This window comes from Molothrus aeneus, chromosome 6 (assembly GCF_037042795.1).
Source record: "Molothrus aeneus isolate 106 chromosome 6, BPBGC_Maene_1.0, whole genome shotgun sequence".
Lineage (NCBI taxonomy): Eukaryota > Metazoa > Chordata > Aves > Passeriformes > Icteridae > Molothrus > Molothrus aeneus.
This window is the reverse complement of record NC_089651.1, coordinates 39754747-39772128: the sequence shown is the minus strand read 5'-3', so window position 1 is coordinate 39772128 and position 17382 is coordinate 39754747. Positions and strand designations below refer to the sequence as shown.

The following is a 17382-nucleotide window of genomic DNA, read 5'->3' as shown; positions in this document are numbered from 1 at the left end:
ACCAGGGATGCAGCTGCTCCTCTGCACTCTGCCAGCACCCAGGAGCACCAAACCCACCCTTTGCCCAGGTGTACGTGGCAAAGGGCTCTGCCTGCTGCTCCCTGCCCTCACAGCAGAGTCCACAAGCCCAGAGGGCAGTCTCCCCAAATGCCTCTGGTGCAGATGCAGCTGGTGATGTGGGAAGTTTGTGCTGCCAGGCACTGCCGGGCCCAAAGCAGGTTGTGAAAAATGCCAATCACCTGTTTTTAAAATTTTAAAAGTTTAATAGTAATAAAATGGTTATAAAAATAGTAATACAATTAGAGTAATAATAATTTGGACAATTTGGATTAGGACAATATGAGACAATAGAAACAAAGAGTTATGGACATCCAGGTACCTTTTTCTGGGCAGCATAAGCCCAAAAAAGGACCCTCGTTAACAAAGGATTAACCCTTAAAAACAATAACCTGTTGCATATTCATACACTTCATACATGATGCATAAATTCCATTCAAATACAGGATTCTGTCTGGTCATTGTAAATTTCTTCCTCTGAATCCTAACAGTGCCTTCGAGGTGGGAAGAAGATCATTTCTTCTGATAAGAGGGCAATAAATTCTTTTTCTCTGAAAGATTCAGGTGTCTTGTGGCTGCTATCGTGCTGCGAGTCCTTTCTTAAAAAAAAGTATTCTACATAGCATAATTTCTATTCTAACATTTTTTTCATAACCTAAAACTATATTTAACACACTACTTAAAAGAATTAATACAGCATTACTTTCTAACACAACACATATAATATTAATTTTAATATTTGTGAAAAGCCATTAATAAAATATGCATTTTTCACAAGGTGAAATGTACTCTGGGCACGATGAATGCCTAGCTGGTAGGTGGGTGGTGGGGTGGTGCCCAGGGCATTGCTGCTGTCGTGTGACATCTGGCAGTCTGCTCACAGGTTTTGCAGTGCCTGGAGGTTTCTGTCTGAGTCATTCCCTGGTGAAATAGTTTTTGCAGGGGAGCAGGGATGCCATAGATATCTGGGAGAAAAAAAAATCTCTGGCCCTGTGCTTGGAAAACTGCTCTGTATGAGGTCTTCTTTCTTGCTCTTTCTCCAGTTCCACAGCACTAGCAGGCTGAAACATCAAACATCTGGAAGCCTGCCAGTCTGTCCAGGCAGGAAGAAGATACGATGGACAGCAGGACTGGCTTTGAGCGGGATAGAGACCATGCCACTTCAGGGCATGGCCAGGGGCTGAAATTGGAGCCCTGTTTCCAGACTAACTCTCTCTTGCCTTCCCCCAGTGCATCCCTGATTCCACAGCTCCTCAGCCACACAATGGTTGGCAGGAACATGGATCCCACCATTCTTTTCCCTTCCTCTCAGGCAGTGGCCCTGCCTCATGACTACAAATGTGGTGCATGTCCTGGAGAAGAAGCACAAGCCCTGGCTTTCCCCAGGACCCGTGTCCCAGCTCCCCTGCCCTGTGCTGGTGGTGGGGATGAGCTCTCCAACCAGCACCCACGGGAGCAGCTCTGTGACCAGCACCTACGAGCCAAGCGGGCCAGGGTGGAGAGCATCATCCAGGGCATGAGCCTCCCACCAACCCCGCAGGCATCTGACACGAGCCTGGAGGCAGCTTTTGGGCATGAGAGGGAAAGGGGTGGGGAAATGCCCCAGGAGAGCAAGAGGAAGCCAAGAGTGCCCCAGCAGGGCATGGGGGCAGCTGGAAGAGTGGCTCCCACAGGGGGCAGCTCCCATGCCAAGGGCTGCCAGCAGCTGAAAGAGCAGCTCTGCTTCTTAGAGCAGCAGCTGAGGTGGCTTCAGGAGAAGTTCTACCAAGTCTGTGACTCTGAGGATGCTGCCCAAACACAGGAAGATTCAGAGAAAGTGCAGCCACTGCCTGGAAAGCCTGAAGACAGACTGAACAAGGACAGTGCCACTGCCACCAGCAACCCATGCCGAGTGCCTCTCAGGAGGAGTGTCCTGGAGGCGTGTGGGCTGGAGGAGGCTGAGGACAGAGGTGACACAGGTGGCCTGCCCTCGTCAGTGAGGGTACTCTCACAGGCACTGAAGCACGAGCTGTCTGTGGTGACATGCCAGGTAGTGGACTCTGTCCTGAAGACTCTCTGGCCAAAGGCAGACAGCCACATCCAGAAGCAGCTCCACAGCCTTCCAATGCTGGGGTCAGATGCCAGGAGAGAGTATTCTGCTGGTAGGAAATGCAGAAAGCCACTTGCTAAGCCATCTGCCATGAATGCACCAGGCTCCCTGGGCTCACCCCAGGCTGAGGCCCTGACAGGAGCTTTGGGGAAGAGCCTGGGTTCTTATGCTGCCTCCTTCAGCTCAAAGGGGGTCAGAAAATCCTCTCGGGTACCCAGCATGGGTTATTCCCTGGGCTCAGCCACGCCTGTCCAGCACAGCCAGCTGCTGAGCCAGCTGTTGGGCTATGGCCAGCACAGCCCCTGGGGCAGCGACTCTTGTGAGAGCCCATCTGCTCTGGAGAGGGGTTGTCCAGAGCCCCTCAAGCTGTCCTGGGGATCTGTTAAACTGAGGTCATCGATTGCGAGACAGCAGCAGCACCATCCCCTGCCCCTGAGCCCTGCCAGCATGGAGAGCCTGGCACTGCTGCCAGCTGGCAGGGATGGCCATGGTGAGCTGCCAGCTGCAAATGATGGAACACCCTTTGCCTCGACCCACATATCCTTTGGGGGCAGCTAGAGGTCCCTGGGGAATGTGGTCCCCTTGTCCTCTGGAGCCCTGTCCTCAGCTTGGCACTGCCCCTGCTGGTCACCACAGGGCCAAGGTCCCTGCTGCTCCATAGGGGCTAAACAGGTGTGGGCAGGAAAGGAGCCCTAAGCCACGGAGGGGCACTGCCACTCCTCAGGGTTGGCTAGATGCTGTAGCATAGCTGTGGGTACAAGCCAGGAGCTACCAAGCCTCCTCTTGGGCTGTACTGGGAGTCCTGTCATCTTAAACCATGAGCAGGAGTCTCATAGAAATTCTGGCTCTCACAAGACTGTGAAGTGCTGTGGGGAGCATTAGCTTCCTCAGGGATTCTCAAGGAAAAAACCAGAGGCTGTCCAGCCAAGGATGAACCCCCTCTGCCCCCCTTACAGGCCATGAGTAGCTATTGAGGGCACTGGGCATGGTGTGTCAGGGGTGGTGCTCAGGGACATGCCGAGCTCGGGATTGGCTACGTGCAGGCTTTCCTTGACCCCAGGGCAGATACAGGAGGCGCTGACCCCCGGGCACCTGAAGAAGGCCAAGCTGATGTTTTTCTTCACCCGCTACCCCAGCTCCACTCTGCTGAAGACCTACTTCCTTGACGTGCAGGTAAAAGAGCAGCAGCCAGAACTGCTGCTGGGCAGGGCTCCCATGTGGTGTGGCACCTAGCCTGCCTCCCTGGGAACCATGAGGAAAGGGCTGCTCTTGTGTCCCCCTATCCTGCTGGCAGGAGATGGGGGACAGCACCCATTTATTTCAGCATGGGCTGCCCAGGAGCAGGTGCACAGGGTGGTGGCAGACATGGGCTGTCAGCTCTTCACTCTGTGCAATCGAGTTATTCAGATTAAAGCACCCCATGAATGTGCCTTCTCACTGCAGTGCAGCTGGGATCCGAATCTCAGTGCGGAGAACACCTGGGACACGCTGATGTCATTGCCCCAACTTGGGGCAGGGCTGGGTTTGGGCCAGTCCAGCAGCGCCTGGCTGGGTGTGCAGGGGCTCGTGGGGAGGGAGGATCCAAGCTGGCCTAACACCATCCTCTGGCTGTCCCCCCACCAGTTCAGCCGCTGCATCACCTCCCAGCTCATCAAGTGGTTCAGCAACTTCCGTGAGTTTTACTACATCCAGGTGGAGAAGTTTGCCCGGCAGGCCCTGCTGGAGGGTGTTGTGGATGCTTGCACTCTCCAGGTCTCCCGGGACTCAGAGCTCTTCCGTGCCCTCAACATGCACTACAACAAGGGGAATGACTTTGAGGTGAGGAGGGGGATGGGGGAAAGGGGGTGGTGGTGTTTGTGGGGGTCAGGAGGCACCATGACATGGTGGTGTCACTGGCTGATGCCTGTCTTGCTGCAGGTGCCAGGGCGCTTCCTGGAGGTGGCCAGCCTGACACTACAGGAGTTCTTCAGTGCCGTCAGGGCAGGCAAGGATGCTGACCCCTCCTGGAAGAAACCCATTTACAAAATCATTTCCAAACTGGACAGTGACATCCCAGAAGGGTTCAAAGCTGCTGGCTGCTCTCAGGAACTGCTCCACAGCTGAGTCTCTGTGAAAGCAGCCCTGGGTTGTGTGTGCAGCCACCATGTGCACCTCATGGGCACTCTGTACAGTACCTGTTTTTTGGGGTATTTTCTCTCTGAGAGCCATGCACTCTCTGTAAGACAGCTCCTTAGGCGAGGCCTATCACTTGCCTCATGTGCTGGGATTTTATGCTGCATTGCATATGCTGCATTATGTGCATTTTATTCTGCTGCTCAGAACTGGTGAGGACCACCAGAAGGGAGGGACAGAGATGAAGCCATCAGGTTGGAGCCTGAGAAGTTGCCCTGTCCCAGCTCTCCCTATGATCCTGACTGAGCTGCCTTCATTCTCTCTTCCAGAGGGTCAAAAACCAGGGCAAACAGCCTTGCTGTTTATAAAACAGGAAGAGGTCCTAGTAGTGGGCAAAGTTTCCTTGGCACAGCAGACTAGCGGATGTACTGAGTCCAAAAGCATGACTCAGATTCTGTCCAGATACAACACACCAGTGTCCAAAGAAAACAGCTGGTGAATTCCAGCGCTTCAAGCACTCCATGGGGATAGCTGTTCCTGTCTGGGATATGTAAAAACTATGTTTGTTGTAGCCAACAAGAATAACAGTCTCCTCCACCTCCCCTGTGCTGTTAGACCAGACCCCCCCGTGCAGCTGTGTGCTGTGGCCAAGCAGTGTGTGCTCTCCAGCAGTGTTCTCTGGCATGCTGGAGCTGAGCAGGGTGCACAGCCAGCTCTGCTTGGCACTCCAAAGAGCCTCCATCAGCTCATCACCTGGGAGAACAGCTCCATGTTAAACACCCATCCACGTTCCCTCACATCATGCTCCTGCTTGCAAAACTGCCCCAAGCATCTCTGTTCTGTACTCTGCCCCTGGTGAAAGAGGAGAATGTGATTTGAGATCCATTAGTCCCTGTGGGTTTAACACAAGCTGGGGAAGAACTGGGCCTTGACATCTACAACCACATTGCTGTAAGGGCTGTAAACTCAAGGAAGTTTCTTTACCCTGTGGTCAAGACTTAGAGACCACTTTTCTACCTGATGGAGAAGTGTTTTGTGTTAAGAGCTCTCTAATCCTGACAGTGGTGGCAGTGGAGAGGAAAAGGCTGTGAAGAGGAGGGAGTCCTGACAGAGGCATGGCATGAGGGCACTGGGCGGGCAGTGGTGAGCCACAAGATACTCACACAAAACCCTCAGGGAGAAGAAGACTGGGAAAAGGCCAAGTTAATTTTGGGTGTGCTGTAAGATGTCAGCTGGTACTAGAGTGCAGCAAGTGACTCTTGAGAGGAGAATCACAGCTCCAGCATCAGACAAGTGCATGGGGTGATCCACAGGCAATGCATCTGCAGGAGTAAAGAAGTGGAAACATCAGGACATAATGGGGAGCTCCGAAATAGGGGCAGTTTGATAATGGTTCCCCCCATTACAAGTGTGGCCATGCAGATTTCCTGCTTCTTTTTGTATATTTATTTCTCCAAGTTTGTATATTTTACAACACCAACACCAAATTTACATTATTCCTTTTAAAATAAACACATTGTTTAAGCTACCCCTTTACATCCCTGAAGACCTATTTGATGATGTCTGTTCTAAAGAGTTATCCTAGAAATTTCTGGCTTTTTGTTGGGAAAAATAACACTGCAGAAAAAGGGCAGTCTTTCTGCCAGCACCTCTGTGGGGTCAAGCAGGCCCCACTAACCAACACCAGCTCCTTTAAACCTGCCCCCTCATCCCAGTGCCTCATGGTTAGTCTGCTCTGAAGTGCAACTTGTGAGGATCAGGAAGGGGGGCTGGAGGCACACAGAGCCATATCCCAAAGCTTAAGGGTCTGGACTCAAATGTACAACATCAGATAAATGCTGCTGGTAGTACCATGAATGTGCCATTCCTGCAGGCAATAATGACCCCAGAGCCTAAATAATGCTTTGGATAAGCAAAACCAAAGCTGCTGGAAAGGGGAATGATGGCTGGCTCAGGGAAGGGTCAGCAAATTCATCTGTTCGAGCTAAATAATTAGGGAACATAAGGTACAGGTTTACTGGAGGCATCCTGCTGAAACAAAGCCTTTCACACAGAGTTCCTGGTGGGGGTAGCAGTTTCTTGCTTCCTGTGGTAACATGCAAGTCCATGAGTGTCAGTAAAACAGCAGATGGGGGACTGAGGACAAGACAGTGCCCCAAATCGCAGTCACGCAGTGGCTGAGGTTGTAGGAGATGTCTGGAGGTCATCTTGTCAAACCCCCTGCTCCAGCAGGGCCACTGAGATGGCTGCCCAGGACCATGTCAGAGGGGTTTTAAGTGTCTCTAAGGAGGGAATGTTCGTGAAAGGGTCCTTCCCTCAAACACACATTAATGAAGACATTTAACAGGACTGGACTATTTGCAGCAGTATTTTTGCTCCAGTGGTTGCCCTATAATTACAAGTGGGAACTAAAGAGCTGTGTATTACACTGTTTTTTGGGAAATGTGGGCCAGTATGACCACGACAAACAGCATCTGGCACTAGTTATCCTTTGCCTGTGATGAGGTCTCCCTACTTGTATCCATGGGTTCAATTCTACCCATGTAGATTTCCCATCCAACAAAGATGATAAAAAAACCCCCAAGAAACCCCAAAATAGACAAACAAAAAACCCCCACAACATCCCCCCCAAAACAACAACAACAAAACCAAAACAAACCCCCAGAAAACAAAACAAAAAGGCCCCCAGCACGGCTAGACTGCAAAGGACTCAAGATTACAGGCCACTTGAACCATTGGCTGGCATCTTTTTAACCTCTGTCTACCTTCAGCCAAGTGCGACAGAGACCACAGAAGTGTCAGAGGTGCAGAGGTAGAATCTGCCCATCTTTTTGTCACCCTGTGGTCCTCCTGCAAGCAGAGATCCTGCCTGGGGAGCCTGGAGTGCAGCTGTCTCCTCCAGGGCCACTTGTCTGTTTGGAAGCAAGGGGGTTGCACTCAGACAAGCACAACTCTGCTGCTGAAGCCGAGTGAGCTGAATCAAAGAGCCTTGTGCTCCTATGAGAGCCTTGGAGAGCAGCAGCCAGCTGAGAAAGAAGGAACTCACACTGCCTTCCCTCCTACCTAAGTCACAAAGTACTGATATGGAGAAGGCAGTACATCTGCTGGGAGGTGGGGAAGCTGGAATTACTCCAGGGGCAATGGAGCCTGAAGAGCGAGGGAAATAGGGCGTGAATTCCAACACTGTCCAGTTACTGGTGGGGTTCTGCAGGGCTACAGTCTCTTCAACATCTCAATGACTTAGACTCAGGATCAAAAGAATACTCAGAATACTAAGTTTGCCAGTGTTAACTCCCTTGAGGGCAGAGAGGTCCTGCATAGAGACCTCAACAAATCAGACAGATGGGCACCAGTTGTATGAAGCTGAACAAGGGCAAGAGGTGGACTCTGCACCTGGGATGGGGTAAGCCTGGTTGTGTGTCTCCACCATCCTCAGAAGGTGAAGCAGAGGGGCAGGCACTGATTTCTTCTCTGGTGACCAGTGACAGGACTTGAGGAAATGGCATGAGGCTGAGTCAGTTTAGGTTAGATATCAGGAAAAGGTGTTTTACCCCGGGGGTGGTTGGAAACTGACACAGACTCCCAAGGGAAGTGGTCACAGCCCCAGGCTTAACAGCATTCAAGAATTATTTGAACAATCTCTCAGACATGGTGTAACTCTTGGGGTGTCCTGGGCAGAGAGGGGAGTTGAATTGGATGATCCTGATGAGTCCTTTCCAACTCAGCATATTCTGTGCTTCTTTGAAATGAAGGTTTCACTACCTGTGCTGTGCAGGGTGTGGTGTGTAACATCATTTATGTTCTAGTTGTACCCAAGACATAGAAGCTAGTTTTCAAACAAAGCCTAATGGGTGCCACTACAGAGAGAGTCCTACTGAAAAAGTGAGTCTGCCTGGAGGGCTGAGGGGAGAAGGGAGAGCTGCTGCCCACACAGAGACTATGGTCATGACTCCCAGGCTTGCTGGGCTCTTTCTTCACCATTTCCCACTAATTAGCCAAGGAAGTAATTTGGGTAGTGCAGTCACTACTGCTGAGTTTCATCTTTAAATAAAAAAATCCTTTCCTTCCCTCTATCCAAATTTCTGTGGTATATGCAAAAAGCCCACAGGCACTCATAACTATCTCCTCCGGGAATAATTCCTCAGGGCTATCCTTTTACATTTCCAATTGCATTCCCAGCCCATCCACAACACATGAGTCTACACAGCTATACAGCAGCAAAGGCTGCTAAATATTTAAAATCACTGATTCCTGCCTCCAGGCTGTGGCTGCTGAAAGACAGAGGTGTGACCACACTGACTAAGCTGGCAAGGGCCTGACAGCCCTTATGTACTCCTCTATATTAATACCTACCATAAGAGCCCTTATTACTCACATGTAGCTAAGTAGAGCTTGAAGAAGTTCCTACTGAATGTTTGCCCTATATGCCAAAATAGTTTGGGGGAAATTGACAATAAAATAGAAGAAATAAACAAAAATATGTTTAATGACTTGCATGTGTCTACAGTGACTGAACCAGCCCTAGAAGGTCCCAGATCAAAAAATGTTTGTGAAAGGGTCCTTCCCTTGAACACACATGTCAGATTCTTATTTGACATCAGGGCAGCTCTCCACATAAGTATCCCTTAGTGAGCCAGTGGTCCATGTTCATGAAAACTCAGTATTTGCTGTCCCATTATAAGCACTGGAAGGACAGATTAATACAGTGTACAATTACCACATTTGAGAGATGTGACTTTCCACTGGAGAAGACAGCCCTTCCTCTGCCTCTTGTGCACAGTGCTGCCTGTGCTGCAGACCTAGCACCACCTGGGGAGAAGGTGAAGCAATGCATGGAGACTGTGGAGAGCAGTCCTGAGAATAAAACAGGCTGTGGGTCACTCAGGACAGACTGGTATGTCTAGCTGATAGCAAAAGCTTTTTCCTTTTGCACACCCAGAAATAATGTATTAGTTGAACCATGGACCAGGACATGTGAACTGGGGCTCTGGCAGGTGCCATTGCAGAGCAGCAGCCAGGTGAGCTGTTCTCCCTTGACTTACTCAATGAAAGCCCTGTTTTGCCAGTGGGAAAGGAGCCACAGAGTCATGGCTGCCCTGGCTCATCAGCACAAAAGCTCAGGTGCAGAGATGAGCACGCTGGAGAAGGGAGGCTGGAGCTTTGCCCAGACATGACACCATAGGCTGGACACCATGACAGGGAGGCCATCCTGTAACCCAGGGGCTTTTGAGGGAGATACTCTGATCAAGGGCACACAAAGCAGTGAGCACAGCCAGCCTCTGCTGGAAGCTGTCTCCACCACCCAAACCCCACAGGCTGGTGCTTGTCCTGGATGGGGGTGGCTGGGGTAGGAGAAGAGGACAGACAGGCTGTGAGAGAAAAAGCACACATGTCCATGCATACACATACACCAAACCAATAAATCAGTTTTTAAAGCAGGCCTGATACAGAAGGATTGAGAATGGCTATTCAAGTAAAACCAGGGAGAGCTGTGCACAGATCTGAAGGAAAAGCAGATTTAAGTCAGCACTCAACACTTGTGAGGACAGAGCTCATATTCATATACTAATTCCTTCTTATCTAATGATACTGGTTGCTGGGTGGCAGGTGAAGTCCGATGTTCAATTTTTTCCTTTTTCTGGTAACATACAAACTTTAGACCTAAAATTTGAGAAAATTTCTGTTTTTCTTTCCTTTAGATAGTGTTTAGCATTTTACAGCAAGCAATCCCACCTCTGTCATCATCTTCTGCAGTATTTCTACAGGCTTTCCAAATTTAGTCATGTTATTTGGCACTAGGCTTTTGATTAAAAGTTTATAGGGTAATTTTCACTTTATGTACAAGGGCTAAACACTGTTCTTGTTTTTGCTAATCCAATAAAGCAGGCACTACAGATGACCTACTAAGCAACTCTTAATGACACAGCATAAAGTCCAACTAGCATGAACTGAAATGGCAGCTTTCCTCCTGGTGTTTATTGCTTTCTCTCTAGTTGTTTTACTAGATTTAAAAGGATAATTTTTAAATGTGCCAGTCTGTACCCAACAGCTCAATATTTTTATCTTACTGCAATCATAGAAAATAAGCAGGTAAAACTAAGTGGTGATGTGAAAAGGTGAGTATATGAAAACTACAAATAGAGGAAAAAAATGTGACACTTCAAGGAAGATATTTTACTGCATTTTCCAAAGCACATTTGTGTCACCCATAGCTTTACACAAAGAAATGATAAAAAATACTTTGTATTTTTTAAAAAAATACCTAACATGTACACATATAAACATATATCTATACATCTCAATAGAAAACCTCTCCTCATTTGGTTCTCAGAGAGCAAACACAGAATATACAACAGCTTAAGTAATTGTTTTTTATGTCTAGTTTCCAGGGTTTCAAGAAAAAGTAACCATAAGGAGAATAATAAAAGCCACTAAGAATTCAGGCTCAAGGGAAAAAAGAGGCCAGCCCTATAGATCTCTGCATGTACTGAGTCCCTATTATTGGCATTGCAACCTGTGCTGAAATACAAACAATTACAAAGGCTGGTTTTAGATAAAATGCTTTTGGGATAGTACCTACAGTTACAAAGAGGTAATGCTGTAAAATGGTGTTTTTAAAACCCAGAGTGCTTGCCCCTCTTGCACAATCATTATAAAGCTGAACTATCACCTGTTCATGTTTCCCAATGTCCCAGGCTGCAGCTGTGAGCCCAAAATCTTCAGTTTGTTGGAAGGCTGTGCCCATACAATGGCATTTCCTTCTGAGCACAGAAAACCAGGTGCTTTTTACTTGGCAGTGCTCTTCAAATAACCTCTTGGGAAAGCACAAGCTCCAGTGTAGCACCCAGAGTCACCGCTGCTGTCAGAGCTCCACTGCTCTGTGACTTCAAACAAAACATTTTTTCTGTGACTTCAAACAAAACATTTTTTCTGTGACTTCAAACAAACCACTTATTCTGCAGCTATCTAACCCCTGAGCTTCACAGCAATCACCTCCATTTCTGACTAAACTTTTAATAAGCAATGTAATCCAAAACACCAGGGCAATTCTTACAGGAACTGGAAGGATCAGGAAGTAAGAAACATCATCTCCGTAACGGTCTCGTCAGTGGCAGCATTCATGGCACAGTTCTTGGCTGTAATGAAGTTGTAGCAGACCAGGCCAAGGCGGGAGTGTGTGATCTGGTGAGAAATGTTCTGCTTCAAAAACTTCACAGAGCTTTGATTATTTATTGAAATGTACAGAAGTGACAATACCATACTCACCCATGTGTCAGCATGTAACTGGAGACACGTCCATTAACACTGTATGACTTGCTTGTGTAAGCATCTTCCAAACTGCAATGTAACCAGGATGCTGCTGGCAATGTTTTCTGCATTTGAATAGTCATACTAACCAGGGAAACAAAATCCTTGCAGGTCCTGGGCTTACTCATAAAGATGACTGCACGTCATTTTTTAGAAGGGGCCACCTCATGCCAGGCGGAATTACCTTTGGACTGGTGTTTCTTGACAAGCTACACTGGAGAAGATTGCAGTGGCACAGAGCATCTGCTTGGTGCAGAACAAATTGTTGTTGTGTGAACTATTGAATAGCAAAGACCAAACTACATAATCATCCTTCTCTTGAGCTGCTGTAAGGCTGTTTCTATAAAACTGCTTTGGGTATTTCAAGCAAAAAAAAAAGTAATTTCTTTCCTTTACACCCTCAGCAACACCAATGACTATCCCATTCCCTGGTAACTAGTGGTATTGATATACTCCAACACCACACCACCATTGGTGATGATTTGCCTCCAAATTTATTGCCAATGAAAAGCAAGTTTAGCTCTTCACTGTGTCATGAATCACAGGCCAACACTTATGTGGGAATACTCTAACTTGACAAATAATGAGTATCAAGGCCTCAGTCAGTAACCACAGTTATCAATACAAGATCTTACCTCTCTTAATATTACTGTGTGGCCTGTTATGTTAGCCACAGCCAACCATCCACCTCAGGGCCATCCAACTGTTTTTTCTGCAGAGGCTGTTCTCTGGCAAATAGTGGCAGTAGCGGTCCTTTGTAGAGCAGCTTCTTATTGTAAACGATGCTGGAACCAGTGAGGGAGGTATTCTTTGGGAGCATTGCACTGACATCACCCAAAAGCAGTATGTAGTGCCCCAAAGGCCTATTCAGAAAATTTTACTGTGCCTTGCATCATCCCTGAGACATAGCCATGATCCAAGGATCTTGCTGCTTTGGCAGTTCACAAAACTCAGTTCACCATTTCTCAAAGCTGCTCCTGTAAGCCTTTTGTGCCAGTTCAATTGTATTTATTCAGTCTATTATTGAATGGAATTCAGTCTATTATTGAATATGTTTGCAACCATTCAGTGACTTTTTCCACGGGAAATAAACCATAGAATTGCAAGTCCACACCCAAAACATAACATCTCTAGCACACTGAAAGCTAAAGCCAAGAAAGGATTCTCAGACTTAGAAAATAATAATTAATAAATCTGGGGGAGAAGGAGGTAGAGAGGATAGAGAAATGCAAGTACTGTTGATGTAACTCAGATATCATGCAGGTGTAAAACAGAAATCTGTAGAAGTAATGACAAGGGAAGTATGGCGTTCCAAAAAATCCAGTCCTACCTGGGAAAAATCTACATGTGATAGCTCTAAATCCTGGTACAAATAAAGGAGCACTGAGAATTAACAGGGAGGAAGGTTTTGTGCAGATGCCTCTCCAGTGTCTGTTTTTCCCCATAAGATATTTAAACACAGCTGTAGCACTGGGAATGTGTCCTGCCATGACAACTGATTTCTGCACTGATAAGATTGAGCACACAGTTATGTTATCAATACACTTGACCATACCATGCCTTCAGACACTGGGTGTGCCTCAGCACATGAATCCACATCCCACACAGTTCCAAATGACAAGACACTCATCCATCATCCTGCACAAAGATGGAGCATTCCCCCAAATGCAAATGGAAGAGGGAGATCCAAAAGATCAGTAAAAGAATTGCTTTAAAGGCACCTGAATATTCTTCTCAAGCTACATCTGAACCATATACACTGCAACGAGACTACAACAGGTAGGCTTTGGAGTAAAAATGAGGCTGTTTATGGCCAAGTTAACTTCAGGGCCATCCCTTCAGCCTTACAGCAGACTTTCTCTGGCTATTGAGAGAAGGGAAAGGAGATACAGATAGTTATATTCTTAATAAAGCAACATGTAGATTGCCGACTTCTCGGAAAAGAATATTCATGTTCCTCCTAACTGTAAAGTACCTCCTGCAAACTGTGCAGCACTCATACTGCACATTGAATAGGTTTGCACAAACAGTTGGCATTAGAGCTGCAAGTTTGTTCCATTGTGACAGATCTCCATAGTGCCTCTGGATCCAGCTGAAGTTCTGAGCCTTCTTAGCAGAGAAAAATTAGCAGGTTCTTCTACAAGAAGTATCCTTAGTGTTTTGGCTTGGATACTTATCCTTATTTTTCTTCACTCCAAGAAGAAAAAATCCAAAACCAAAACCCACAAAAGATGCAATAAGAAACTCTGGAAGGCTTCAGAAGCATTATTTCTTACTACAATATATTTAAAGACTTAACACTCCAAAAGCAGATATTAGAAAGTTAAAACCCATTTTCCATTAGAAGTCAGCAGTTGTAAAGGTTTTTAGGAGGATATATATGACCATTTAATTTTGATGCCTCTCACTAAAGCAGAAGAAAGATCTTGTTCCATGTTTATACTCTGCAGGTTCAATGAAGCACAAAATCTTGACTGTGACCTGCAAGTGATATTCTACACAACAGCACAATGTTAATCACTGATTTTTTTTTCATAAAAAGTAGCCTTTCTCTCATGAAGTAGAAGTTACTGGTTTATAACTGTATCAGGCAATATGAAACCAGAAAAATTAAATTATTGTGTAATCAATATAATGTTTTTTCCCCCAATTTAATCCTAACATGAATTCAATGCTTTAGTGCCATCTGATTGTCATTACCTGAAAACTCTTGATTTCTGTGTGACTAATTGAGGAGATCTGGTACCAGACTAGTTGATCTGTCCACACCTTCAAAGAAAAGAATTTGGCAACTGTAGTTCAATGGAAATTGGACCTCAAAGCATAGCAGTAAAGACTCATCACTTGCACGAGAGTTTTGAACATCCACAGATGAATACATTGAAACAATGTAGGTGCTGGTCAGCAAGGTTTTCTGCCCTTCAAACAGTAATATGGTCTCCTCAAAAAACCAGAAGCCACATACATACAAAGGCTTGTACCTGGGTCAGTAACAGCAGTCAAAACTTTTATTACTATTTGCATCAAACTTACCAAAACAGAAAAAAACCCCCCTGAACTGCTGTTTAAGATATCTTGTCATCCACATACAGTGTATGTCACCACTGAAGTAATTTTAAATAGAAATACTGAGTTTCTGCAATTAAAAGCTATTTACACTCTGACACAGGAAGACTCGCTGCTCTGTTCCAGTCCTGTGCTAATTGCAGAGAATTAACATCCTACAAGATTTAAACACAAAACATTTTAGATTTCAAAGACTTTTTTCTTTCCTTTGGTAATGTTTCAGTTTACATGTAACCCTTAAAAAGCTTCTTCAAGACAAACTGCTTTCTAAATCAGCTTGCTCAACTATACTCTTGACCTGCAGGCAAAAAATGGCAGGGATTAATTTAAGATTCTCCTCCATAAACATACTTGCAGCCAGTAGCTAAATCAGACATCTCAGACAGTGGAGCTGCTAGCACATTCTACCCACACAAGACAGATTCCAGCTCTGATAATTAGAGTAAAAGTACCTGAACTCCTTTTCCTTCTTTGGGTTTGGTTTTTTCCCCCCCAAGGACCACTGCAGTTATAATTTCTCTCCAAAGACAGCAACATCACAGGAATTGATGATGACAACCTTGCAGTCTTCAGGTATTTTTAAGAGTACTAACTGTTCAAACAGTAACTTCATATAGGAATATACTGGTAGCAGCAGACAGTTCAGATGCCCTCCTAAAGCACAGCACAAGGAATTTCTTGTGTAAAGCTGAACATCCATTCACACAGGTGTATATTGATCAGTTATGGAAACAAAAGTTGTCCCTGTACACACGTACAAGGGAAACAGTACAGAGAAACACTTGACTGACAGACACTCCAGAGCACAAGGCGTAGGGAGAGGTCTCCCCTCCCAAAAAGATTCAATCTGAGAGTTCTATGAGGTAGAAAAATCTTAGGAAAAAATGAAACTGTGTCATTTCCACCAAGACAACTTTACACCTTTGGTTTTGCATATTGAAATACTAAATCCTACAATTCAAAGAGACTAGAGCCTCCTGTCAAGAAACAGAATAGAATATATAAGCAATTTCAAAACACTTTTGCCTCTCCATTTGCACTAACTTGCTGCCTTTGTTTGGTTACAGTACTTCAGCTTACCTGATTTAAGCAAAATTGTGAATAAAAATACATTCTTCTTCCAAAAAGTATTAATCAGCTAGAAGGTGATAATTCATCTGAATGGAATATTGTTGTTACTAATTTTCCAATCTACATGCAAGAGGAAGACTTAAGGCTCCAGGCTGCAGACTCAGTACCATGCAAATTTGGAAGAGAAATCGCAGTTGCTGGAACACTTCAGATGTAAGAATAAAACAAAGCAGTTTCATCATGAAGAAGTAAGTGATTAATCTTGAGCAAAAATTATAAGTGTTCCTTAGAGTAAACAGTCCTTTAGTTTGTTGAAGGATTCTGACTCACGCATGTAGAAATAGATGAACAGAAGACAAAACAATTTTGATTTAAGTTTTACAAGAGAATAACGATGATTGCCCTAGAGGTTCAAAACCAGAAATGTGCCATTCATATTTTAAATTCTATGAAACTTTTGTTCTTTGTCTTCTCATTTCTATTATGACAAGAAAACTAAGTATAACCACAGTTTAAGAATAGCTGATGCTCCAAGTGTACAGATCTCAAGTGAGATGGTCACCTCTGCTCCTCAAATATTTTTCCTCATAGTATGCAAGTTGTCCTGCTGCAGTTTGATCACAAATGGTCAGTGGACCCAAGATCAGAATTTAGAACTCATTTTCCAGAAGTAATCTGGGAAACATTAAACAGTGAAGTGAGACATAACAGAAAGTACCATGTATCCATCACTATTTAGCTTCCTGAGGATGCATGCCATGCAAACATTCCATAAGCAAAGAAATGCAGTATTGCTTCTCCTTTCCAGTCCTTGAATGCTGAATTACAATACTCCCAGGAGAGCTCCAGGCCTTCAGTTCAGTCAGCTCACAGCTAACTAGCTGCATGCTGCCAGAGACACCACGAACTTCATAGCAAAAAAGCATATTTTGCTTCCAAACCCAGTTCAACCATATTTCTTCAAATCCCAAGGTCTGTCCAGTACTGCGTGGGTGGCAGCAACATGAGATGGCCCAGTCTGCTAAGGGAAATTGTGTCCTAAGGGCAAAAAAAGATTCACCGTGACAGCTGCATTTATATAAATGAACAAAGTATTTTTTCTTCTAGTAATAATAAATTTGTTTAGATGACAGCAAGGTGTCCCACAGGCAGAATTACTTCATTCTTTTCAAAAGGATTTTCAAAGTGTTCCGATGATGCTGAAATCTCAAATTGGGAAAAAGTAATTTTGGCTGTGAGGTCATGTTCTTCTCTCTCACTTGAAAGCACACTACCAACAGACTATACTTCTGTAGGAATCACACTTTCTAATATGACTCGCAATTTACAGTTCTATGATAGTTTTTAACCATTCAACTGCATTAGAGTGGGCTTTTTGGGGATAGGTTCATATATATTTCAGTGTAATGTTACAATTCCACTTTTCCAATTCAACTCTTTCAGAAAAGATTCTACTGAAATCCTCTCAGTATCCCCATTATTACCTAAATGGTTGCTCAGAGATTAGAAGGCTTCTGAAAATATTTTAAACAATGCCTTACAAAGAGAAAAGAGCAGTGATGTAGTCTATGTATCGACAAGCAAGGAAAAACTAATGGACAGGCTTTTTCAAAGATGACTGAAGCAAAGTCCAAAAAATGCCAAACCCAACTTGATGTGTGAAAAGTAAAACTAACTTG

The 17382-nt window shown here is 45.3% G+C and overlaps 1 protein-coding gene across 1 annotated transcript; it reads left to right on the top strand.

The window, feature by feature from the left end:
• Positions 1-860: 860 nt before the first annotated feature.
• PROX2 (prospero homeobox 2) lies at positions 861-4249 on the top strand. Its single transcript, XM_066552546.1, is given in 5 exon segments — positions 861-871; positions 1150-2636; positions 3207-3427; positions 3767-3964; positions 4064-4249. Coding segments are annotated over 5 exon segments (2103 nt in total).
• Positions 4250-17382: the final 13133 nt, after the last annotated feature.